This window comes from Schistosoma mansoni, chromosome W (genome assembly GCF_000237925.1).
Source record: "Schistosoma mansoni strain Puerto Rico chromosome W, complete genome".
NCBI lineage: Eukaryota > Metazoa > Platyhelminthes > Trematoda > Strigeidida > Schistosomatidae > Schistosoma > Schistosoma mansoni.
In genome coordinates, this window is record NC_031502.1 from 6,445,833 (window position 1) to 6,467,085 (window position 21,253).

The window sequence follows — 21,253 nt, forward strand, 5'->3', positions numbered from 1 at the left end:
TAGCTTCAATTGACTCATGATTTCAACTTTTTGAAAAATAATAATATTTCGTTTTTTTTCCATTATATGTTTTCATGTCCTCTTAAAAAACGGGTGAAATAGTGTGTCACATCAATGTCCATCACTACCTACATAGATGACTGTCTGTTTGTTCATAATAATGAAATTGTGACTCTACATAGGTTTGATCTCCTGTAGTTTAATTAACAAAATATTTTTACTGCGTAGGAATTCTTTACATTACCATGTAAACATCAAAATTCGTTGTACCATTTAGTGTATGACAATTCAACAATCTTGTAGTCTATTGTATATATGGGATGATATTGATTGATATTCGTATGATCATTTAAACTTAATAAAGCATCAGTTCAACAACAACATTGAACAGAGCTTTTTCGTCAATAAAAAGACTTTGGGAATGTGGAAGTTGTATAAATGAATGTATATGTGGAGGAGTTAGTCACAATTATTTACATTTGAAGGTCGCATTCGTAAAAGATTATTGTCACTTAAGACTCTATTGAAGATCAGCCGAAGTTTATAGAAAATTATTTCTTCCATTTAGGACATTTCTTAACAGTAAATAATCATGATGCCTCTAAGGACTGGATTCACAACCATCATGTCCCGCGGCGAACGCTTAATCTTTAGGTTGGTGAGTTTAGGGTGGTTGGTCCAACTCTAGTTAAATAACAAGATTTTGAGATTGATACCCATTACTAGTGTGCTGTCGTGGTGTTGTTCTAGTCAGATTAGTTGGTTTTCATTAGACATAGAACAGACAATATTTCAGCTAACGTTTCCTTTGTACGACACTACACGCATACCCTTTTCATATACCTGCCAACATGAACTAAATAGGTATGAGGACTTCTCCAATTCTTAATACATAAGCATACACATCAGGTGGCTCGGCGCGGGTAAGTGAGCTTCGAGTTGAAACCCGACTTGACCAAAGGTACAACAGAGTGAGTGATCAGTCCGATCACAGAGGTAATTATATCTTTTATTACCAGATCTATTATACTTTTTAAAATAAATAATCACATCTGCTTAAACAACTAGAGTCTATGAGGATCAAATTACTAATCTATTTCCCCTTCGGATGGATAATGTATCAGGATACATAGTTTACAAACTTGTAACTAAAATGGAACGAAATACACACATTGCTTCATTAGAATAAACAATGAAGTAGATATTTGTAATCAGAATGACTAAAAAATGTATTTCCTTAGCCTTTCACTGGTAAACTAGTGTTTTTATATTGCAGAAAAGTTTTAAAGTATACTGAATATTAGTCTTTATAATCTTTGATAAGATTGAGTATTTTCTACAGTTCTGGAAATAGTTTTGCACTGATATTATCTGAATAGACTTCCAATACTGTATGTCTCAATGACATGCAGGGATATAACAAAAGTGCATCTAGACTGTAATAAAACAGAGTTTTCATTAGGCAAATGTGCAATATTTTGTAGACATTTTTAACCAAGTATCTCAAGAAACATAATTAAATGGTTGGTTTGTGCTAGTTAGAGGCAGCCTGCTTGAACATCTAAGCCACCTGTTCCTGACATCTAAATATTGCAACAAGTTATCCGTTTTTGTTTGTTTCAACACATCATTATGTCTATTCATTGCACAACCCATTCAAGTGCGTTTGTGAGAGGTATACGACATTTCTCTGTACAAGTCACAAACAAATACAATCAGATATATCGTGGTGGCTGGAAATATGCATCGAAAAGAATGAATATTATTTGGATGTCGATTACTGAAGTGCTAACATCTAACTGACGATCACTCAATATTAATGTTCATGATCGATCAAGGAATAAGAACAGGAAACTTGTTGAAATACTTCAAACTGATAATTCTATATTGTACCAAAAATAAAATATTGAATAAAGTCTTCAATAATATTAGTCTAACAACAGAATAAATAGTTCTGTAAGACTACTCAGACCATATAGCAGCAGGAATTAAAATTAGAAGTAGGAAAATTTCTAATTCATTGAACCACAGCTTGAAATGTTGATTTCTAATCATTTCACTCCCTATCAATCTTGAAAGACAATTAAAGGTTCACGTTGTATGATGATTTACAAGGGTTCGTGGAACTTTTTGAATATTGGTTATTTACATCACGGATCGGCCTTAGTTATATGCAAATCGAAGCTAGGGGGCGCCGAATAGGTGTTTTGCCTTAGTATGGGACTATTCAGAAGTTTGCATCCATGATCCTCTATATTGTCGAGGCCAGAATTTCTAGTTCTCCCGGTGATCGCTTAACCGTTGAACCGATGAGTCGGAACAAAGTGAGTAAATGTCCAGCTTCAATCAATTTGTGTACTTAGTGATTATCTTTCATAATCTATTCATTTTCAAGTCTAGTTAGAAATTGTTCTTACGACAATAAAAAAAGCCGGAATTCTTTTCAAACTATAAACCCTGTGATGTGGAATGATTGTAACATTTTTTATTACATTTGTCTCATGAGAGGTTCATTTAGAGTTTGGACTCTTTTATTCTGATATTATCCATATTACTTTAACCATGTAATTGAAGTAAGATTACATTTAAGTTCCGGTGAGTATTTTTTTAATAGTTACAAATGTCCAATACAAGATACTGGGAGGGAGTACTTAAGACCATATTGCTGTTTATTTATTTTGTTATTCTAAAAAACAGAAATTGTGGATATCCCCCGTATCTGTACTCTTCTGTTACTGCTTCAAGAAAATGCTTGTTATTAATACTGTTAATGGTAAATGGTTGTTAAAATGTATTCGTCTAGGTAATAACTTCATCAGTAATCGTATTATTTGAAATCGTGATTCGGTTCATAATGTTCTAAAATGTATGATTCTGGTTAAAATATACATTGAACATTAAATTCCATTTTTAAGCTTATCATGAAGTAACAAGTTGTTTCGTTGAGATACCATTCATTACATTTTTCCTCTTTGAAATACAACCACTACATAATACTTATCGTAACTTGTTTGTCACATGCGTTCACCGCCAACTAACAGCATATAATTCCTTATGATCAACAAATAAACAATTAAGCATGTTTAAGAGTTGCTCACACTTGTTCATTATTGCATTAGATAAACCTTCAGTTACCATTAAATTGTAGAGAATTTCCATAAAATCTACCTAAATTCATATTAGTAGTAAAGAAATAAAACTCCAATAAAATTTGGATAAGGAACACAAACTAATCATACTTAAAAATACACATTCCAGAATTTCGACTCTTTCATTGAATAGATCTTTTGTTTATCACGAAGCCTGAATATCTATATTCTGTGTTTATTAGAACTATCGAACGAACTTGTGTAAATTCATATTATGACGAATTATCTAAGGACATCACGTAGATAAAAGTTCTGTTTTCCTTGTATTGACTGGCCTTACAAGATATTTACTTATCATTTAACATGTAGTTGTGTTTATTGTAAAAATATATTTGATATTAAGATGAATGCTATCCAAACTGATATCCATAGGAGAATAACTGAAAACAAGTAGGACTATACAGTGACTTTTTTCTACTTCAAGACTCAGTGATAAATAATAATGACATCATCATAGACTATACCTAAGATTTCAAGTTTGCTTGTCAGTGATTTACTTTTGGACTACATGCTTGGAACATAATGATATATATTCCTCATATTAATTAATTCATAATATAACATAGATTGTCTTTCAAGGTCATCAGAGATGACTATTTCATCCCACGATCTGTCTAAACCCACTAAGATTTTGGCTATCAATTTTTAAAGCTAATCATTATCGACCACAATAACTCTGATGCATTCACCTGTATCATAAAGATTAATTCAGTAGGAAAAAAGATTTTCATCATCAACTGATGTTGATTAAAGAACTATTGTGAATTAATAAAGATGTAAACCGCTGTTTTACCCTCGTTTTCAACCTGATTAATCATGTCTTATGAAACATTTCATAATATTCATATTAAGCCACCATTATAATGACTGTACTGCTGAATTGATTTACTTGTATATAACACTTTTTTAGTTTTTAAATTATTAAAAAACGTATATTGCCTAGAAGAGTAAACAGAAGAACATCAGACAAAAAACGTTGATTTATGTTGATAAATAATCTTTTATTGCATGCAAATACAAATGAATGGTTGTCATCATTGATTATATTTGTTTTCCTTATATGTGTTCATGTTTCTCTCTTTTTCCAATCCAGTTTTGTTTCTTCGCATTTTCACAATGTATGGATTACCAATGAAAATATCGATCCAACAATCAGATCTTATTAAAACAGAATAAATGACAATAATAATATTTCTGATTATAAGAAACAAGCACATTCATGCAAAGAGAGAAGGACAGAGGGAGGGAAACACATTTTGGTTATTTTTAAAATGAAATACGAAGCAGTATTTCATCATGAAGAATAAAAATGAATTTTTTGAAGCAACATAATTTCTTTTTTCTTTTTTGGTCGTAAAATCGGGAAAAAACGATCAGTTGTCTAGAACTCATACAGATTATCTTGATAATTGTTTATGTTTGAAGTACAGAATCTTCTGTCGGTTCATTTAGCAAAATAACTACAAACAAATTACGTTCTCACATGATTATCGATCGATGTTTCAACTTAGCAGTGAAACAGGATCGATATGGAAATCATTTATGAGATGATTGGTCGGTAGATTACATCATATACATACATATACATTTATATTATACTTTAAAAACATGACTGGAAAGAAACACCATCATATATTCATTATACATTAGGCTATGATTATCAACGTAAGTGAAAATTAATTATTTGAACATTTTGAAAGAAACAATCACGTGAACACATTCACAAATATACACAAGGTAGTAGGCGCTAAGATAGTTGAAAGATGGAGAAAACTTTGATGAATTCTAGCAATATAATAATTGTTTAATTAATCAAATAATTTAATGAATATACTTCTAAGAGATCATTTGAGTCTTAAATTTTCATATAGCCGATAGATAATTCATAGCGGTAATCAGTGAAGATCAAAACAAAATATTAAAAAGCTCCATATCACCGAGCTTCTCAGAATTATTTATCAGGAGCAAGGTCTTTTTCAGGTTTAGTTATTCGATATTTCCCATTATGGATTTAATTAATTTTCATTTCAAACTTTATTTTATTAAGAAGCTTGAATTTGAAAAAAATATCATTTCAATGTTCAGTGTGTGTGTGTGTTTTGTTACGAAAAATAAAGCGTAAAAAAGCAACAAAAAATCTTTAACAAACAAACATGAATGAATAAAATAACCATACTGATAAATGAAATGATCGTATGGAAGGGAATGATGGGGGAAACAGATTAGGCAGATAAGAACATGTCCACCATATTAAATAATATCTGTTTTTAAAATGAAATGCTTTCTAAATTTCAGTGCACCTTTTTATTATTTCTGTCTCCTTTATAAATATCCAGAAACACAAATTTCTTAGTTTAAGAAGTACAAAAAATGAAAGAAATCATTCGCTGAAATTAGAAAATAAAACAGATGCTGGTTTCTTTTCAATGGGTAGAATTTATGCACATGTAAAGTATCTTTCAGTTGTTTTTTTTAATTTTTTTTGTTTGTTTCTTAATTCACAAAAGTAAATGAATTTATAAATGTACTAAACGTTTTTGAATCATTTAAGCATCTTGTTTAATATTTATAATATATGTCCATAAATGAAGGTGAAATAGATAAGTGAATGAGTGAATACATGAATAAACAGTTAGATAATATCAGAAAAAGTCATAGAGATGAAAATATATTATACGACATAATTAAATAATCATTAAAACACTTCCTTTTTTTTTCTTTTCTTCAAAATAACCGAATCAATAACGATTATAATCATATAAATGGTTCCTACATTAGAGAGTCAATAGATTTTGATTGATTATCGTTTATTAATCTTCTAATGTAAAAAATATTTATTATCAATAAATATATTTGACGATTATACTTATATCATTTTGGTTGGGTGGATATTAGTGTGATGTAGATTGTGAAAAAGGTAATATTATCTGAGTATTCACATTTTTGGTGTGTATTATTTGCCATCTTATATTTCATTTCATCTGCTCCCCTCCGTCCATCTTTTTATCAATAATTATTGTCGAATAAAATTTATGTGTTTCCTGAAGTTGTAGAAATTTCTTCATCATCTTCTGCGGCAGTAGCTAATTTTGGTCGAGCTAACTGAGTAACTTTCATTTTGGATTCTTTTATATGACATTCATACCAGTCACGATTATCTTCCAATGTATCTAGAATTAATTGAGCACAGGGGTGTACTAGATCACACCATGTTTCCCATAATGGGTGACACACAAAATCAATGAAGCTAACCTAAAAACAGGAAAATAGGAAAAATATATGGAAAAATGTTTTAGAGGAGGAAATTTTGTTAATATATAAAATAGCGCTTTGTAAAGATTTTCACTGAGACTTGAACAAACAGTTTTATAATAGTTAGGTGTACAGTTCAGAATGAACTTCAGATCACTTATAAATGGTAAATCAAATATCTATCCATTGACTGTTCGGTGATTGAGATGCGACAAATATTATATTATCAACATAGGGTTGTGGAGATTGTTGAATTTTGATTGACATCATCAATCGATCAATGTTGGATCACCATTGGAAACCTGGAGAAGTTGTACGGTCATTTGGTTCTGGTATGTGACTCTTCAGTAGTGCCGATCAACGAACGCAGACGCGAGACTTAAAACCAGAACTTCTGGTCTCATGCGTGAATACTTGACCCCTAGACCTGTGAGCAGGGATCTGACGGTGTTAATTTCTAACTTCAACTAATCCACGATATTGAGCGACAATTCTCCATTGTTTTTAGGGGGGAAATGCCTCACACTTAACACGGTTGATTTTCACTGGTCACGGCTTTTCACTAGAACTCCAGGAAATACCTCCTAAAGCCGGTCACTAGTAAGCATACGATCATTATGAGAAGGCGTTTTTGTGAAGATTTTAGTGATTTTGTAGTTGAATTCATGGATCATTTGAAGCTAGACCACCATAGAAAACCTGGAAGCACTGGATGGCCGTTTCGTCCTATTGTGGGACTCCTCAGCAGTGCGCATCCACGATCCGGCTTCGCGACAAGACAATGGTGGATGGCTACTCAATTTCGTGTATAGGTTGAAGTTAGACATTACCACCGTTGGATGCCGGCCCAGTGGTATCGAGGTTAAGCGCTCGAGCGCGAAACCAAGTAGTGTTGAAAATGTTTAAACGGTTGTACTGAGTCAAGTTCATTGAAAATATGCATATCATTAATTGGTTTTTACGATGAAATTCAATGATTTTCAGTAATCACAAATGCAGTAGCTATTCTAAGTATTCCATTTAAATTGTTTCAGCCTTAAAAAATACAGTAACTGTGGTCTTGTGATCCATTTTGTAGAGAATGAAGACTTGGTGGTGCAAACCCATTTCTATTTTAATGCAAAGTTACACAATGTCTTTGTGAAACATGAAAATCGAACAATAAATACATCATCTGCGCATCTTTCAATTGTCCTTTGCATACTTCACCATTCTCCTAATCCTGTTGTTATTCCGTTTTTTAACTGTTTTCCTTCCTCTTCTCTTTATATAAAATTTTCTGCTGGTAAGCATTTCACTCCTGATTCTTGCTGCATACTACTTATGCTTGTTCTCATAAGGAGCGCACACCACAACATCATTTTGTTTAATTATATTCAGTCCTAGAAATACTGTGTTATTTTGTAGGTTTGACAATGATTACTTCAATAAAATACAGACATTAACAGAAATTGTTCGATATTGTTAGGTTTCAGGGGTAAATCATTCAAAATTATTACTTTATACTAACTGAAACTTCTTATTGTTTCTGAGATATTCTTTCTGACTGAGGAGTTCTTAAAACTTCTGTTTTGTTTTATGACATTTTTCTGTTCATTCAGTTAAACATGATTATTAGATAATCGTTCCGATTAATTGACTATAGCTCACTGGTTATCTAAGTAATCATAAATTTTTATTGTCGATAAATAATACTTCAACAGTCGTTAGTCCGTGACGAAAATCACACGGAAATTAGATAAAAGTTTCATAAACTTCCAAGCAATCTTTAATCGCGTGTTCTCTAGTAACTAATTTAGAAATGAGTTCCTTATGTTCAAGATGTCGTGAAAATAAGATTAAACTACATCAGGTATGAGAGGGTTGGCAGGAATGACATTGAATGTTCACTGCTCTATATCAAAAACTGTACGAAATCAAAATAATGGACCACCGGATTTGTCGATCAGCAGGTAACGGTTAGCTTTTCGATTTCTAACCAAATCATGGACATGGACTGTTAATCAACTCCATTTGAAGACAAAAAGATTGTGAAATTTTTAATCTTTATCCAACACTATACTGACAATGTTTAGTAGTCATAACTACTTGGTGGTTGATCTGGATCTTTGTATTGTAGATTGTGAAGTAAGATGATGAAAAGTATTACAAACTTTCTTTGTTAGAATTAGACTTTATGGAATTTAGGCATCTGGCACCTGACTTGTAGCGTTTGGAAATATTATTTTATTGAGTTTGGGAGTTTGAAAATAATACAGTTTTTCTGGTCAAAATAGTTCTGGGCGGCTCTGATATTCTCCACTTAGCCAGTCTTCTGTCAACTGTGATCAGGCGTATCAGTTGTTTTTGACACTAGTTCTCGCTCATTTTCCCTGATAGAAAGCTAATTATTAACGATAACAGTATAGAAACAATTATTAGCCCATAAATTAACACTTTTCTCTTCTGAAAAGAAGTTGGTAGTCTGCTCGGTTGATAGTTGGAACCAGGAAAAATACCTCCATGATTGTCACTCTACGTAATGACATCACATTTGATTATGTTATTCTAATCGGCAAGGAAATGAATTGGTAATCAAATTAATCATTTTTCAATAAGTATGTCCTGTTTCAAACTTTGCTCTCCCGTAGTCTGTTTGGGCAGTCAAGTAGTTCTTTTACTAATCTTTGTATAAACAATGCGGTTTAAATAGAAGTACATGAGCACGTAACTCATAAATGAGAAACATAATTGTCATTATCTATAGCCCTAAATATTTACACTTATTCTATCAGTGTTGTGGGAAATTTTTATGGGTCATAATGATAATTTACTAAGCATACCTTAGAAATAATCAGTCATATTGTTGGACAAGGAGAGAGGCATAAAATATTCTTAAAGTAGTACATATTAAAACCGCATAATATTCTTTATAACAAGTTGATGTGAATAAAAACCAATCCAAGTAGTTTTCAGTAATAGTCATAAAAATTAATGAATATTCAAAACTTATGTTATTACTTATGAGTACCAAGCATTCATATGGTTTTCATCAAAAGGAAAATATTTCTACGCAAAAATTGATTAGAACTCATTTGTGAAGTACGAATAAATATATCGGTCTACGAGACGTACTACAGGAGTGACAGCTATTGATATTACCCAGTTAGGATCTGAATTCGTAACCATAGAGGACGAAAGCTACGTTGTAAGTTAACTATCAACCGGTTAATGTCATCGTTCCTATAAAATAAATTTATTGACGTTTTTTTAATCGGTTAAAGACATGAAAATTTTGTACATACAAGAATTAACAACCAACCTGGGACTTTTCAACTTCTACCGATTCACGATCACACATTGGGCTAATTTCCAATGACAACTCTCTTTCTTTATCCCCCTGTCTGAAAAATTCTTCAATTAAACGTCCAGTCCATTTACGATATAATCGTAATGGCTTAGCTGGATTACTAAGATCAGCACAATGAATCATATTTTGTAATATCTATCCATTATTTAAAAAAAGAAACAATTCCAAATATAAAGTTGGTAGAATTACATGGAAGATATATTTTCTGTTGAATGCGACATAATAGATTGGGGATACTGGTTTTAAAATGAAACAGAATTTTAATAAAAATTAACATTATACTACTGAACTATATGTAAATTCATCATTGAATAGAAGTGTAATAAATTACCTATCATAGTTATCAACATTTGAGATATGTAAAGATTTTTCAGCTGAAGCGGTAAAAGGGTTAACTGTTATGAGAGACTGCTGATGATGATAAGTGATCCGAAACTATTGTTTTGCATCAGGTTGTGATTATGGAAATTAATCATTGCAATTTGTCACATTGACAGGCAGATAGCTATTCCATATGAATTTGAAATAACCCTATTTTTCGCCCACTAGCTAGTAGTAAACTTAGGTATTTTCGGATCACATAACAGCATTGTATATTCGGATGACTGAACAAAGAGTATCAGGTGGTACTTCTGAACATTATTCAACAACCAGATAATTTCCGACTGTTTTACAGAACAAAACCTATTCTGAATGTTCCACAACGAAAATAACTGTATAGAATATTTTGGTTTATATTCGTAGAAACAGTAAGCAACTACAATTGATGAATTATTATGTTCACAAGTTATCTAATGTAGCGATTATCTATAAAAATGATAATGACTGTTGGATTTTAATCTCAATAAATTTGTTACTACCTTTGTAAATAGTTCTTTAGTTAAAATATTGATTGTAACTTTGTTATGGAGGAGTATTAATGATTTGATAAATTAATGGGTATGGTATTGATGAATTGTTAAACTCAGCAATACAACATGGTCGAATGATGGTTGCTCATCTAACCGAATTATTGACTTAAGCCTCCCGAATTGTTCATGTTCAAAGACAAGATCACTAGCCAGAATAATAAGGCTTTTCATTTAATAAAGTAATATGGTGATATACAAATATTAATTTTAAAAAATGAACATGCTGAGATGTTATAAACAATTGGAAAATATTCCATTTTCAAAATTTCTCGCTCCCTAATGTATTAAGAATTTCAAAATTATGTAAAAAGTTTCTGACACAAATACTTGTCGATTTTCCAAGATAAATCAATTAGCAGTAAAGTGTTGGTAACCAGGAGGAAATTAAATAGATTAATAGTGAAAACAAATTTTACTTCGATAAATATATAACTGAATGAGGGTTTATGGAGATTATAGTAATTTTAATAGTTAAATTCATGAATCAATCTAAATTAGAACACCATTGAAAACCTGGGAGCACTGAACAGCCGTTTAGTCTTGGTAATAGTCTCCTCAGCAGCGCAGATCCAAGATAAATCGTGCGGGATTTGAAACCTACAATCTTCACAAACTCACATTCTAATAATAATAATCATGTATCCACAAGTGACTGGTTTCAAGCTGAATTTCTTGAAGTTTTTGTGAGGAGTCGTGGTCAATAGAGTTCAATACGTGTCAGGTGATGACAGGTATTCACCTCAGATAATTGATGAATGGTTGCAAAAAATCATGGATCGATTGAAGTTAGACATAACCACCGCTGGATACCAGCTCAGTGGTCTGGAGTTTAAGCATTCATGAGCGAAACCAAAGATCCTGGTTTCGAGTCCCACGTGAGGGATCGTGGATGCCTACTGCTGAATAGTTCCATATTGGGATGAAATGAGAGTGCAGTACTTCCAATTTTTTAATAGTGGTCCAGCTTAGATCGACTCATAAATTCAACTATTAGAATATTTATCTCTGATTTAATCTGGGTCTTAGCCTTTTTCGCCAGTTGTTATTACTACCTTCAAGTTTTATTTTTCATTTCATATTCACATCAAACGAGTAATGATAAATTGTATTTCATAATATACTGTTTCTCAGTAACTTTTCAATCATCACACAATCTAATTATTCAATTTCAACAATCGCATACCTGTATACGATCAGCATAATTGTCCAAATTCAACATACCGGATCCAGAAACTTTTTTAGTTTCAACCATTGTTCTTAAATCAGCTAATAAACTCATATGCTTAGACATATCTGTTGCTAACACCTGTATACGTAAAATAATTATACAAAAAATATTTAAACAAATTGATAACAATGAACGAAGTCCAACGGAAACCTTTATTCCTGCAGTTTTACATTATTAACACAATTTAATTAAACATCCAGTTAAAACTAGGAAGTCTTGGGTGTTTGTTTCATCCTAGTATTGTACGTCTTCGTAGTAGGGCTCAACGATTGCATTTGGGTATCAAATCCAGACTTTAGCTCGACATTTTCATCGATGTGTCGGTTACATTTCAAACGTCAGTTCTTACGCTATATTGTGAGAATGTATGTTACTGTCATTAGTGATATTCATCTGACGCCGGACATGGTTGAACACCATGGTCAATATCTGACATAAGATTTCAAAGTCGAGCAATCTCTTAAACCTTTTATAAACCTTAGTTCAGCCACGTTCAAGTTCTAATCTATGTTAAAAGTTATCAATAATGAATCTAATTGTACATTTATTTTTGTGTGTATTAGCTAAGATCAGGTAAAATAAATCTCAGTACATAATTTTGCAACTTTTAAAACTAAGTGTCATTTTCCGGTTTTAATCCCAATCAACTTTGAGTTATGTAAATAGGGAAAATTGGTGAATACTAGTTTGAAATCCTCAAGTTTACATTTCCAAATTTCATTTAACTATCTTCTGGTATCACTGATTACCATTAGTCTGCGTATCTAATCCTATTGCCCTACAGTTTACAGCCACGTAAAATAACAGCATAAATACCACATAGACAGTAATTAGTAAATGATTATTAAAAAACCAGTCACCATAAAGAAAAAATGTTATCAGATGACATCGTATTGCAACTGGGCTACGTACTTCATAAAATGAAGTAGGGAGGCATAAGCGATAATAATTTAAATCATTGGTTGTTTTGTGATGTATTAGTCAATCCTCTATTGAAGAATTCGTAATCATGAATAGCCGTATAATCGAGGTTTTTCCTTTGATTTTTAACGGGCATAAGTTCATAATATAAATGATAATGATTACTTGTTCATTGATAACTAGGACGAACTCATGGAACTCATGTTGTCAAATCATTTTTGTCATTTTACTTAATTTAAACCCTTAAAAACCAAAGCAACATTTTGTTTTCATAAGATGATCTACGCAACAAATGTTTTCACATCGTTATGTATGAATTATTAATATAATCAATCAGTTTGTTTTGGGTTTTCTTCCAATTGTTCTTAGTTCAATATTACAGCTTACCACCCATCTATTCGCATGTGTACCTTTAAGCTTAAACAAAACGATTAATTACCTTTTACATGTAGCAAGAGATTTATTTCGTTCACTAAACGTCATTAGTAATAGAACATCTAGAGACACATTCATAGATATGTCACATTTCGAAGGAATTGCATATCTAATGATATAGTTTCACTATGCAGTTTTCGTATTTAGTGACGTTTGTATATACATATATCACAGAATATATAAATATCATTAAAAATCAAACGTACCAATTCTATAACCATTCTACGTAATGTTTGACGTTTTTTTCCACCTAAATTAGCAAATATATCACAGTCTTTTTCAGTTAAAATTTTAAATGCCATATAAAGATGATGGTTTTCCAGAACGGATGCATCATTATATTGTAAGGCTAATTCATGACCTTTATAATAGATTTTAGGTAAAAATATTAAGAAAATGAAGATTAAGGAATATGTGCATATGACAATCGTTTTTTATTTTGAATATTATAATAAATCTTATCATTATATGTTAGTGAACTATGTTGTAGTGTAATAATACTCCAATTTTATAAACATCCCTATTGTGTAAAATAGTACAATGCATATAAACGAACAATATAGTATCTAATTAGATCCTCATTAGGCTTTACTTTACAATACAGTAATATACTTACGTGCATATTCGAAAAATATTAAGCTTATCTAAGCAGTCTATGCTACGGTGACAACAATTAAATAGAATACATAACTTAACGTAATAAGTAAAGATTACAAATTGATAGTAAAATGACAGGCATACCAGCAGTTGTGGTAAAAATAATGACTGGTTGAACCAATGTTTAAAATCCACAGCAATGTGCACTCATGATCCCATATCCGAGAATCGAACGGAGGACCTTAATTTTCTCATGTAATCATTGACCTTCTTTGTACGGTCTTTTGGATAGATTGATTTTACTCAATTTATAAGACATCTATCAGAGTAAAGGCTGATGAAAATTCAAATGAGAATAAGATTATTAACCTACATGTTAATACCGAAGCTTGTAAAGCGATAATCAGAAATACGCAACTACAGAATAATAAAAGAAGTTTAACCTGGAAACAAAAAGCATAGCACATACACTGAAGAATACTCTTAATTAGTTGATCATGGAAAATTACCAAGAAGACTTGCACCCAGATGTCGATAAATGATTTTAGTCAGCAAAGGACACTTGTATTGATGATAGAAATAATTCTATCTACAGGTGTCAACTACACAGTGCTGTAGTCTGAGTGGTTATTGATCTGTTATCTGAAATGTGTCTGACACTCTATAGGACAAAGATATTTGCTGTGTCTGATCACTATGTGGTAACAAGTGTCCACCTCAGTGTCAGGTTACCTAGACCAGTGATTATCCTAAAGCTGGACTCATAGCATTCAAGTAGGGATAAATACTAGGCAACTAGGATATCAACTACCACTATGTAATCAGTCGGTGTGAACATCTCAGCTATGAAGGAGATGTGTCTTTCTTGATCCGAATAACCATGTATTAGAGATTTTGTCTGTGATACTGGATAATAAAGAGCTAGAATCTCTAAGACACTGCCTGTTTCTTCATGATCCTAGATACACCTTACTGAAGAGAGCTAATTAGCATGAAACCGGAGGCAAATGACTCCTGCCAATTATCTATTATCAAATATATACCTATTAATAATCAGAGATCAACCATTATGAATTTGTAGGTATCAATGCCAAGGTTGGACTTGAGTATTAGCTAAAACGTTAACAATTTCGGTTATTTATTCACTCTAGAGCAGTGGCTGACATTAGGTCACGAAACGTCAGAAATACAATTTTCTACGTGTTGGGATTTGTCTAAAAATATCTTAGTGATTATGAATGTTTTCATAGTATAATGAAGTAACTATTGTTAATCTTTAAAATGGTTATCACGTTGCGTGTGTGAAAATAAAAGAAATCTGCTCCAGTCCCAATGTGGTCTTCGCCACCAGGTCCCAGGTACATCCAGAAGACGAGTTTCAACATGAATCCCACCGTTAGTCACAACTCATTTATATTAATAGAGAATCTGTGGTTAAATACTGTGTAAATAATTAGAAGTTGATATGGTATTTCGTTATTTATTAATGCTAATTATGGAAACACTAAAAATCAGGAAACACTGAGATTGTAGCCACTCAGCAGTAAACATTACTTGGTATCAAACCCTGGAACTGTGGTTTGATATCCAGTAATCTTCATATTACCTTTGAGCGATTTAAAATATTGAATGACATCATGACAATATATTATAACAAAACACCTAGCCAGTGCTCCTAGATTTTGTCACTGAAATGTTTTATTTATAATGTTTGAATAATTTGAATTCCACCGACGGAATAAAATCCAATTTATATGGTAAGAATTGGTTTCATTGAACATTTTAAATTACCACCCAAAATATTAACAAATTAAGTCAGGTCAACCATTGGATTATGACTTTTGGGAATTACATTCATTTTAATTCAATAGTATATTTAAGGTAAATAACCATTTACCAACATGTAAGATATATATATATATATATAAACTATACGTGTTAGTTAAGCGCCTGTTCATTTATCGAAGTATAATACTGAACGACATTATATTCAAACATACTTATATAGACAAACTAATGAGATCAAATAATTTCCTAATAACGAATTAACAGAATCACATCTCGCCACTTAATGAACCCTATAAAATGTTCCAGACTTCACCAAACCTTTCGTGACATCATTTACTAATGTACATATGAATAATTGTGTATTTTATTTAAAATATATATTAAGTTGATTTATGTTAACGCCAAGGAAACCATGGTAACGAAAGTAAAACAAACTATTTGAAAAGAATAAAGGAAAAAGAGAAAATCAATTCGTAAAAATCAATGAAATCGTATTTCTTCTCCCTTTTATTCACTTGTTTGTGTCTTTTTACTTATTTCTGTCTAATATAACAAATGATTTTGAGTATTAGCTAAAATTTTGTCAAATAAATAAATCCAACAGATTGACTAAATAACTCACGGTGAAACTATATTCATGGACGACCTTTGAGCGATGCTACAGTGACCTTGAGAATGTCCACTTACAAACTAGGACTAATTGGGGATTATAAACCAGTGTGAGGAATCGGAATTAAAATGTACATTTGATGGTTAGGGTTACGAACTAGATCTAGGGTTGCCATCACGAACCGATATCAGCTAAAATTCCAAAGCACTATTAAGTCAATGGACGAATGAACTTCGCTCCAAAATCCAAGACCTGTTATCCTATTGGTTCGTTCATAAATTACAGTCTCGCCTAACTTACATACTCCAATGTACATTTATGTCTTATACAACCATACCACATAGTCAAATAATCAGAACACTACTTTCCTGGTCAATGAAAGAGTATCTAATTCAAAAATTCTGATAATATATAGAGACAGCATTTAGACATTACAGTGCATAAATAATACTAAATAAAACTTTTACATACGTCAGTGAAACTAAACAGTTCAACATATACCAAAGTAAAAATGAAATTTCAGTCTTAAGTTTTTTACTAAATTTTGTCCTAAATAAATGAAATGTGCTGATTACATCACAGATTTATGCACTTCAAAATCCAAAATTATCAGTTTTGTTGTAAAGAGTAGAGTTCAAACGAAAAGTGGATGCTGAAAACCAAACGTACTATCCATCATGAATCGAAAAAAAAGAGTTTTACACCACCAAAAAGACTTTAGTTTTTTAATCATTTATAACGTTTGAAATATTCACCGATATCATTTTCAGGAAAATCATATTTCATTTTAAAGAAAGTTTTAGTTGACTTTTTTGAGTGATCATAAACACTAGAATAATATTTAGGAAGGAACAAAAGCAATTCCCATCGTTCTTGTTGTACTACATTATTCGAAAATATACTGATACAAGAATCAGAAGGGGGTTTTGTGGATATTATAGTAATTTTAATAGTTGAGATCATGAGTCAATTGAAGCTATACCACCATGGAAAACCTGGAAACACTGGACGGCTGTCTCGTCCTATTGTAGGACTCCGCAGCAGTGCGCATCCACGATCTCGCCTCGCGAGATTCAAACCCAGGACCTATCAGTTTCGCGCGCGAGCGCGCGACCACTAAAACACTGAGCCGGTATCCAACAAGAATGTTAGTCACGGGAATCACATACTGGTGATAGTATAGATTTAAGTACCGTAAATTTTAGCAATTGAATTCACAAGCGAATCTAAGCTAAACCACTATTGAAAACCTGGAAGCACTGGATGGCATTTTCGTCCCATAACGTAACTCCTCAGTAGTGCGCATCTAAGATCTAGCACGTGGGACTCCAACCCAGAATCTTCTGTTTTGTACGCGAACGCTTGATCTCTAAACCATTGAGCAAGCATAAAACACTTTTAACGTCTGACTTCAATAAACCCAAGATCTTGCGCAAACCTTACCAACGTTAAATGCCAGCACAGTGGTCTAGATATTAAGCGTTCGCATGTTTGGTCGTGGATGCGCACTTCTGAGGAGTCTTATTCCAAGACAAAACAGTCATCTAGTGCTCCCAGGTCTTCAGTGAATGTCTAGCTTAAATTGACTCATTAATTCATTTGTTAAAATGTTACAGTCTTTTCGATTGCTTAAGATAATCAGCAAGCTTCTCCAACTGTATACAAACACTTCCGGGTAAAATGAAATTCTTATCCTTCATGGATTAGTTATAGTTGGTTTAAATTAAAAATCAGGCACCCTGACCCAAGAGTATACACACATAGCTTTGTTGAAATATCGACTCAGTAACTTCAAATCTCTATTCAAGTGAATAACTTTTAACGCATAGAATAGATCCCATTTCGGACTGCAGCCAGTCTAGACTGTACTTCTACCATCATCCAAATAACATTAAAGTGACTGTGATCTAAATTTAGTATTCTCACCAGCCGACGCATTGATAAATAATTTTTCACACCTTTCTCCTTGCACTGCTCAAAAGGAAATTCATCGATAAATTTCACCCATCTACTACTTAACTATACTGAAATGTTCGTTAGTAGGAGGCAGAAGAGAGGCGTCTCTGATCTTGGAGCTCACAAGCAAGACTCAACTGAATTCTTGTCAGAATATCTCTGTGTTCAAATCTGATTAGGAGCATCAGTTCTCTTAAGAGTCTAAGACATGCCTTGTTGAAGAGTCCCGACCAACACAAAACCTATATCCCTAGTTTCCCATGCACACACACTCCAATCATCTTAGGACAAAATATAATGAATATGATGTCGAGTCACTGAAACTAGTGAGCATAGCTCAACTGAACAGATAAGATTCGATTTATACTAAAATACCTGACAGACATAACATTAATCATTATTCAGTGATCAATCAATTATAAACTCAAATAAATCACTACATGGCATTGTAATTTTTAATTGGAACATCAGATGTGTGCGAACAGGAATAGCAACAAAAAGGAAATTAATTTATAGTTGTTATCAAGCAAAATGTTTACAGTTAGTAGCAAATGGCTAATTATGTCGAGCAAACAATTCATGATGGTGAGAATTAAAGTAGTCAGGTATTGTTTATACATTCAGGGTGTGCTTCAAATCTTATAAAAATCTTATTTGATGTTGGTATCTCTAAACCTTTGTAAACAAGTCTAAGTTAATCTAAGTAAGAAGTCAAGTCCTTATAGAAGCATACTAGTGATAATAGTAACAATAATAATAGTCTTATAGGCTTTATATTTTTAACCAATGCACATAATTCTTTCGGGAATGATTTAAGTTTCTAATTATGATAGGTATTATTACCAACATGAAGTGTTCTCTTTTTTTAGCAAGAAAGTAGCCACCTAGGTGTTGTGATTCAAAGTTAGACCATGTTCCTTTATTCATTTGATCTTATAGAATATTTAATTATGCTGAATGGTTATTTTGTGATTTGTTGTAAAGTCCATTATTTCTTGGTGTTGTTCATTTATCTAAACAAAGTAACGATAGTTATAATGATAATTTATTTGCTAGTAAAAAAATATTTCAACTTCAATTATACGTTGTACTTCCGGGAGTTGATGATTTTCAATTTCAATTATGGACTTGAATAGACTATAAAATATATAAACCAAATTACTTCATTATCCTTCACCTACAAATGACCGTCTACTTGTTCTGTTGCTGAGAAAAAAGAGTGAGAAGAGACATTCTTCCTCGACTCAATGGAAGATTTCATCATAACGATGTAAACAATAACATCAAGGTAAATCACTTATTGAACAAAACTTATTTTTTGTGAACTAGTCTGCGTATGTTAGTACACATCTATTTGTAGTTTAAAACATCATGATCTGTTGTACTTACACTTCTCGAAAGTACCTCTTTTAGGTCATTAATGTTTTTCAGTAGTTTAGTGAACTCTAAAAGTGTAGTTGTGAAATGGAATAAGTCCTCAAATTTTGATACAAATATTCATTAACTTCTAACTTTCTACCACTTACCAGTATTGATTAGAAATTGATTAGTTACTCCAGGATGATCTACGTCATGTATAGCTGCGGCAAACAAAACAGCTAAAATTTCCAAATCGCTGAAAACATCCTAAATAAATGAATGAAGAAACGATGTAAATAGTTATTGAACATGATGATTATTTAGACAGTAAGCTCTAAAATAGAATGATTTTGTGTTACACAAGATGGTTTTCTTAGAGAGAAATCAATAAATAAAAGCAGTCATTGAGTCTATTAAGAACCTTAGAAACTCAATCTCACTGAACGTTTTGTCAGATGTTGATACACTGAGTATATCTTTTATGGTTAGTCCTATTTACCTTAATAATCCTTAGCGCATTCCAGTTTATTAACTAATTACTGATGATTGTTTGTGTTTCTGAACACAAACTTCTGTCGTCAACCGTATTATCAGTTTGGCGGGACTGAAAATAACAATTACCACCGTTGAATCCTACGATGCTAAATCTGAAGTGTTGTGAACAAAGAACACAAATTCTGTATAGTATTCAAATGGTTTTCAAAAACTAATTTATAAAAGAAACACGTCTACTTATTCGTAATGAAAACGACTTGAAAGTGATAACTTTACCGCAAAATTTAAAATCCACTTTGATTGGTGTTTCATTCAGACATAATAATACACTCCCGCAGTGGATCAAATATACTTTTGAGTTATTAGAAAAATCGATTCCGTCCTGTCCTGTTCATGAATGTGGCTTAAATGATCAACAATAAACTTTACGTTATCAAGATCTATCTTAATACCAGTGAAGAAAAATATCGGACATCTGATTGAATGAAATTCTGAAGCCCTAGTGATGAAAAAGACCTAGCCTTTCTGTTATGATGTTCATCCACAGAGTCTGGACCTACGAGCATGTCGAAAGACCAATGTAAATAACAATACTACTGATCAGAATTAAGGGATGTCTTTTATAGCAATCTGACTGAAAGTAATTAACTTTATTTTTGTACCATTGAAATAAGTCAGTGCTTGGTCTAAAATATTACAGTAAATATGATTTAACTCATTCATAAGTTTCTTTTAGTTGATGAAACTTGGTATTATTTATTGTTGGCAAAAACGTCTATGAGAATTTTATTTTAGAACAGAAATTCAAGCGAAATAGAAAATTTCTGATTTTCGAAATTTTTCTTTTCATTTCTTTGTCAAATGAATTAATTTTGTAAGTTTCATTGTCAATTTCTTATCATGATTAGTGGGAAGACCGAAAAGGAATTGATACTTTAAAGCAAACTTCAGTGTTTCACACAGTGGGTTAACTTGCCTAGTAAAAATAAGTCTAATACAATCTATTTATTGACTATGACTCAAACATATAGATATATACTTAGTGCAAAATATATACCGATTGTGGCTAATGGTGAAAGCAGGATACGCCTTTCATCCTATATGAGACTAGTCACTCGGATGTACCCACATCCCAATCATGGTGTTTACACCATGAAACAAACTTCGCACCTTTTGCTTTAAATAACTTTGAGTGACAGAGTC

At 32.0% G+C, this 21,253-nt stretch overlaps 1 protein-coding gene across 1 annotated transcript in view; it reads right to left on the minus strand.

The window, feature by feature from the left end:
• Window positions 1-6,179: 6,179 nt before the first annotated feature.
• Window positions 6,180-21,253, minus strand: part of Smp_134140 (putative camp-specific 3,5-cyclic phosphodiesterase) — a gene marked incomplete at its 3' end in the record, with an annotated part of 102,172 nt that continues 87,098 nt past the window's right edge. The window contains exons 10-14 of the mRNA XM_018800034.1: window positions 19,723-19,822; window positions 13,452-13,606; window positions 11,845-11,967; window positions 9,703-9,885; window positions 6,180-6,401 (exon numbers count right to left, since the gene is read on the minus strand). Of these exons, the coding sequence (XP_018653888.1) occupies window positions 6,180-6,401; window positions 9,703-9,885; window positions 11,845-11,967; window positions 13,452-13,606; window positions 19,723-19,822 (783 nt within the window). The remainder of the gene's footprint in view (window positions 6,402-9,702; window positions 9,886-11,844; window positions 11,968-13,451; window positions 13,607-19,722; window positions 19,823-21,253) is intronic.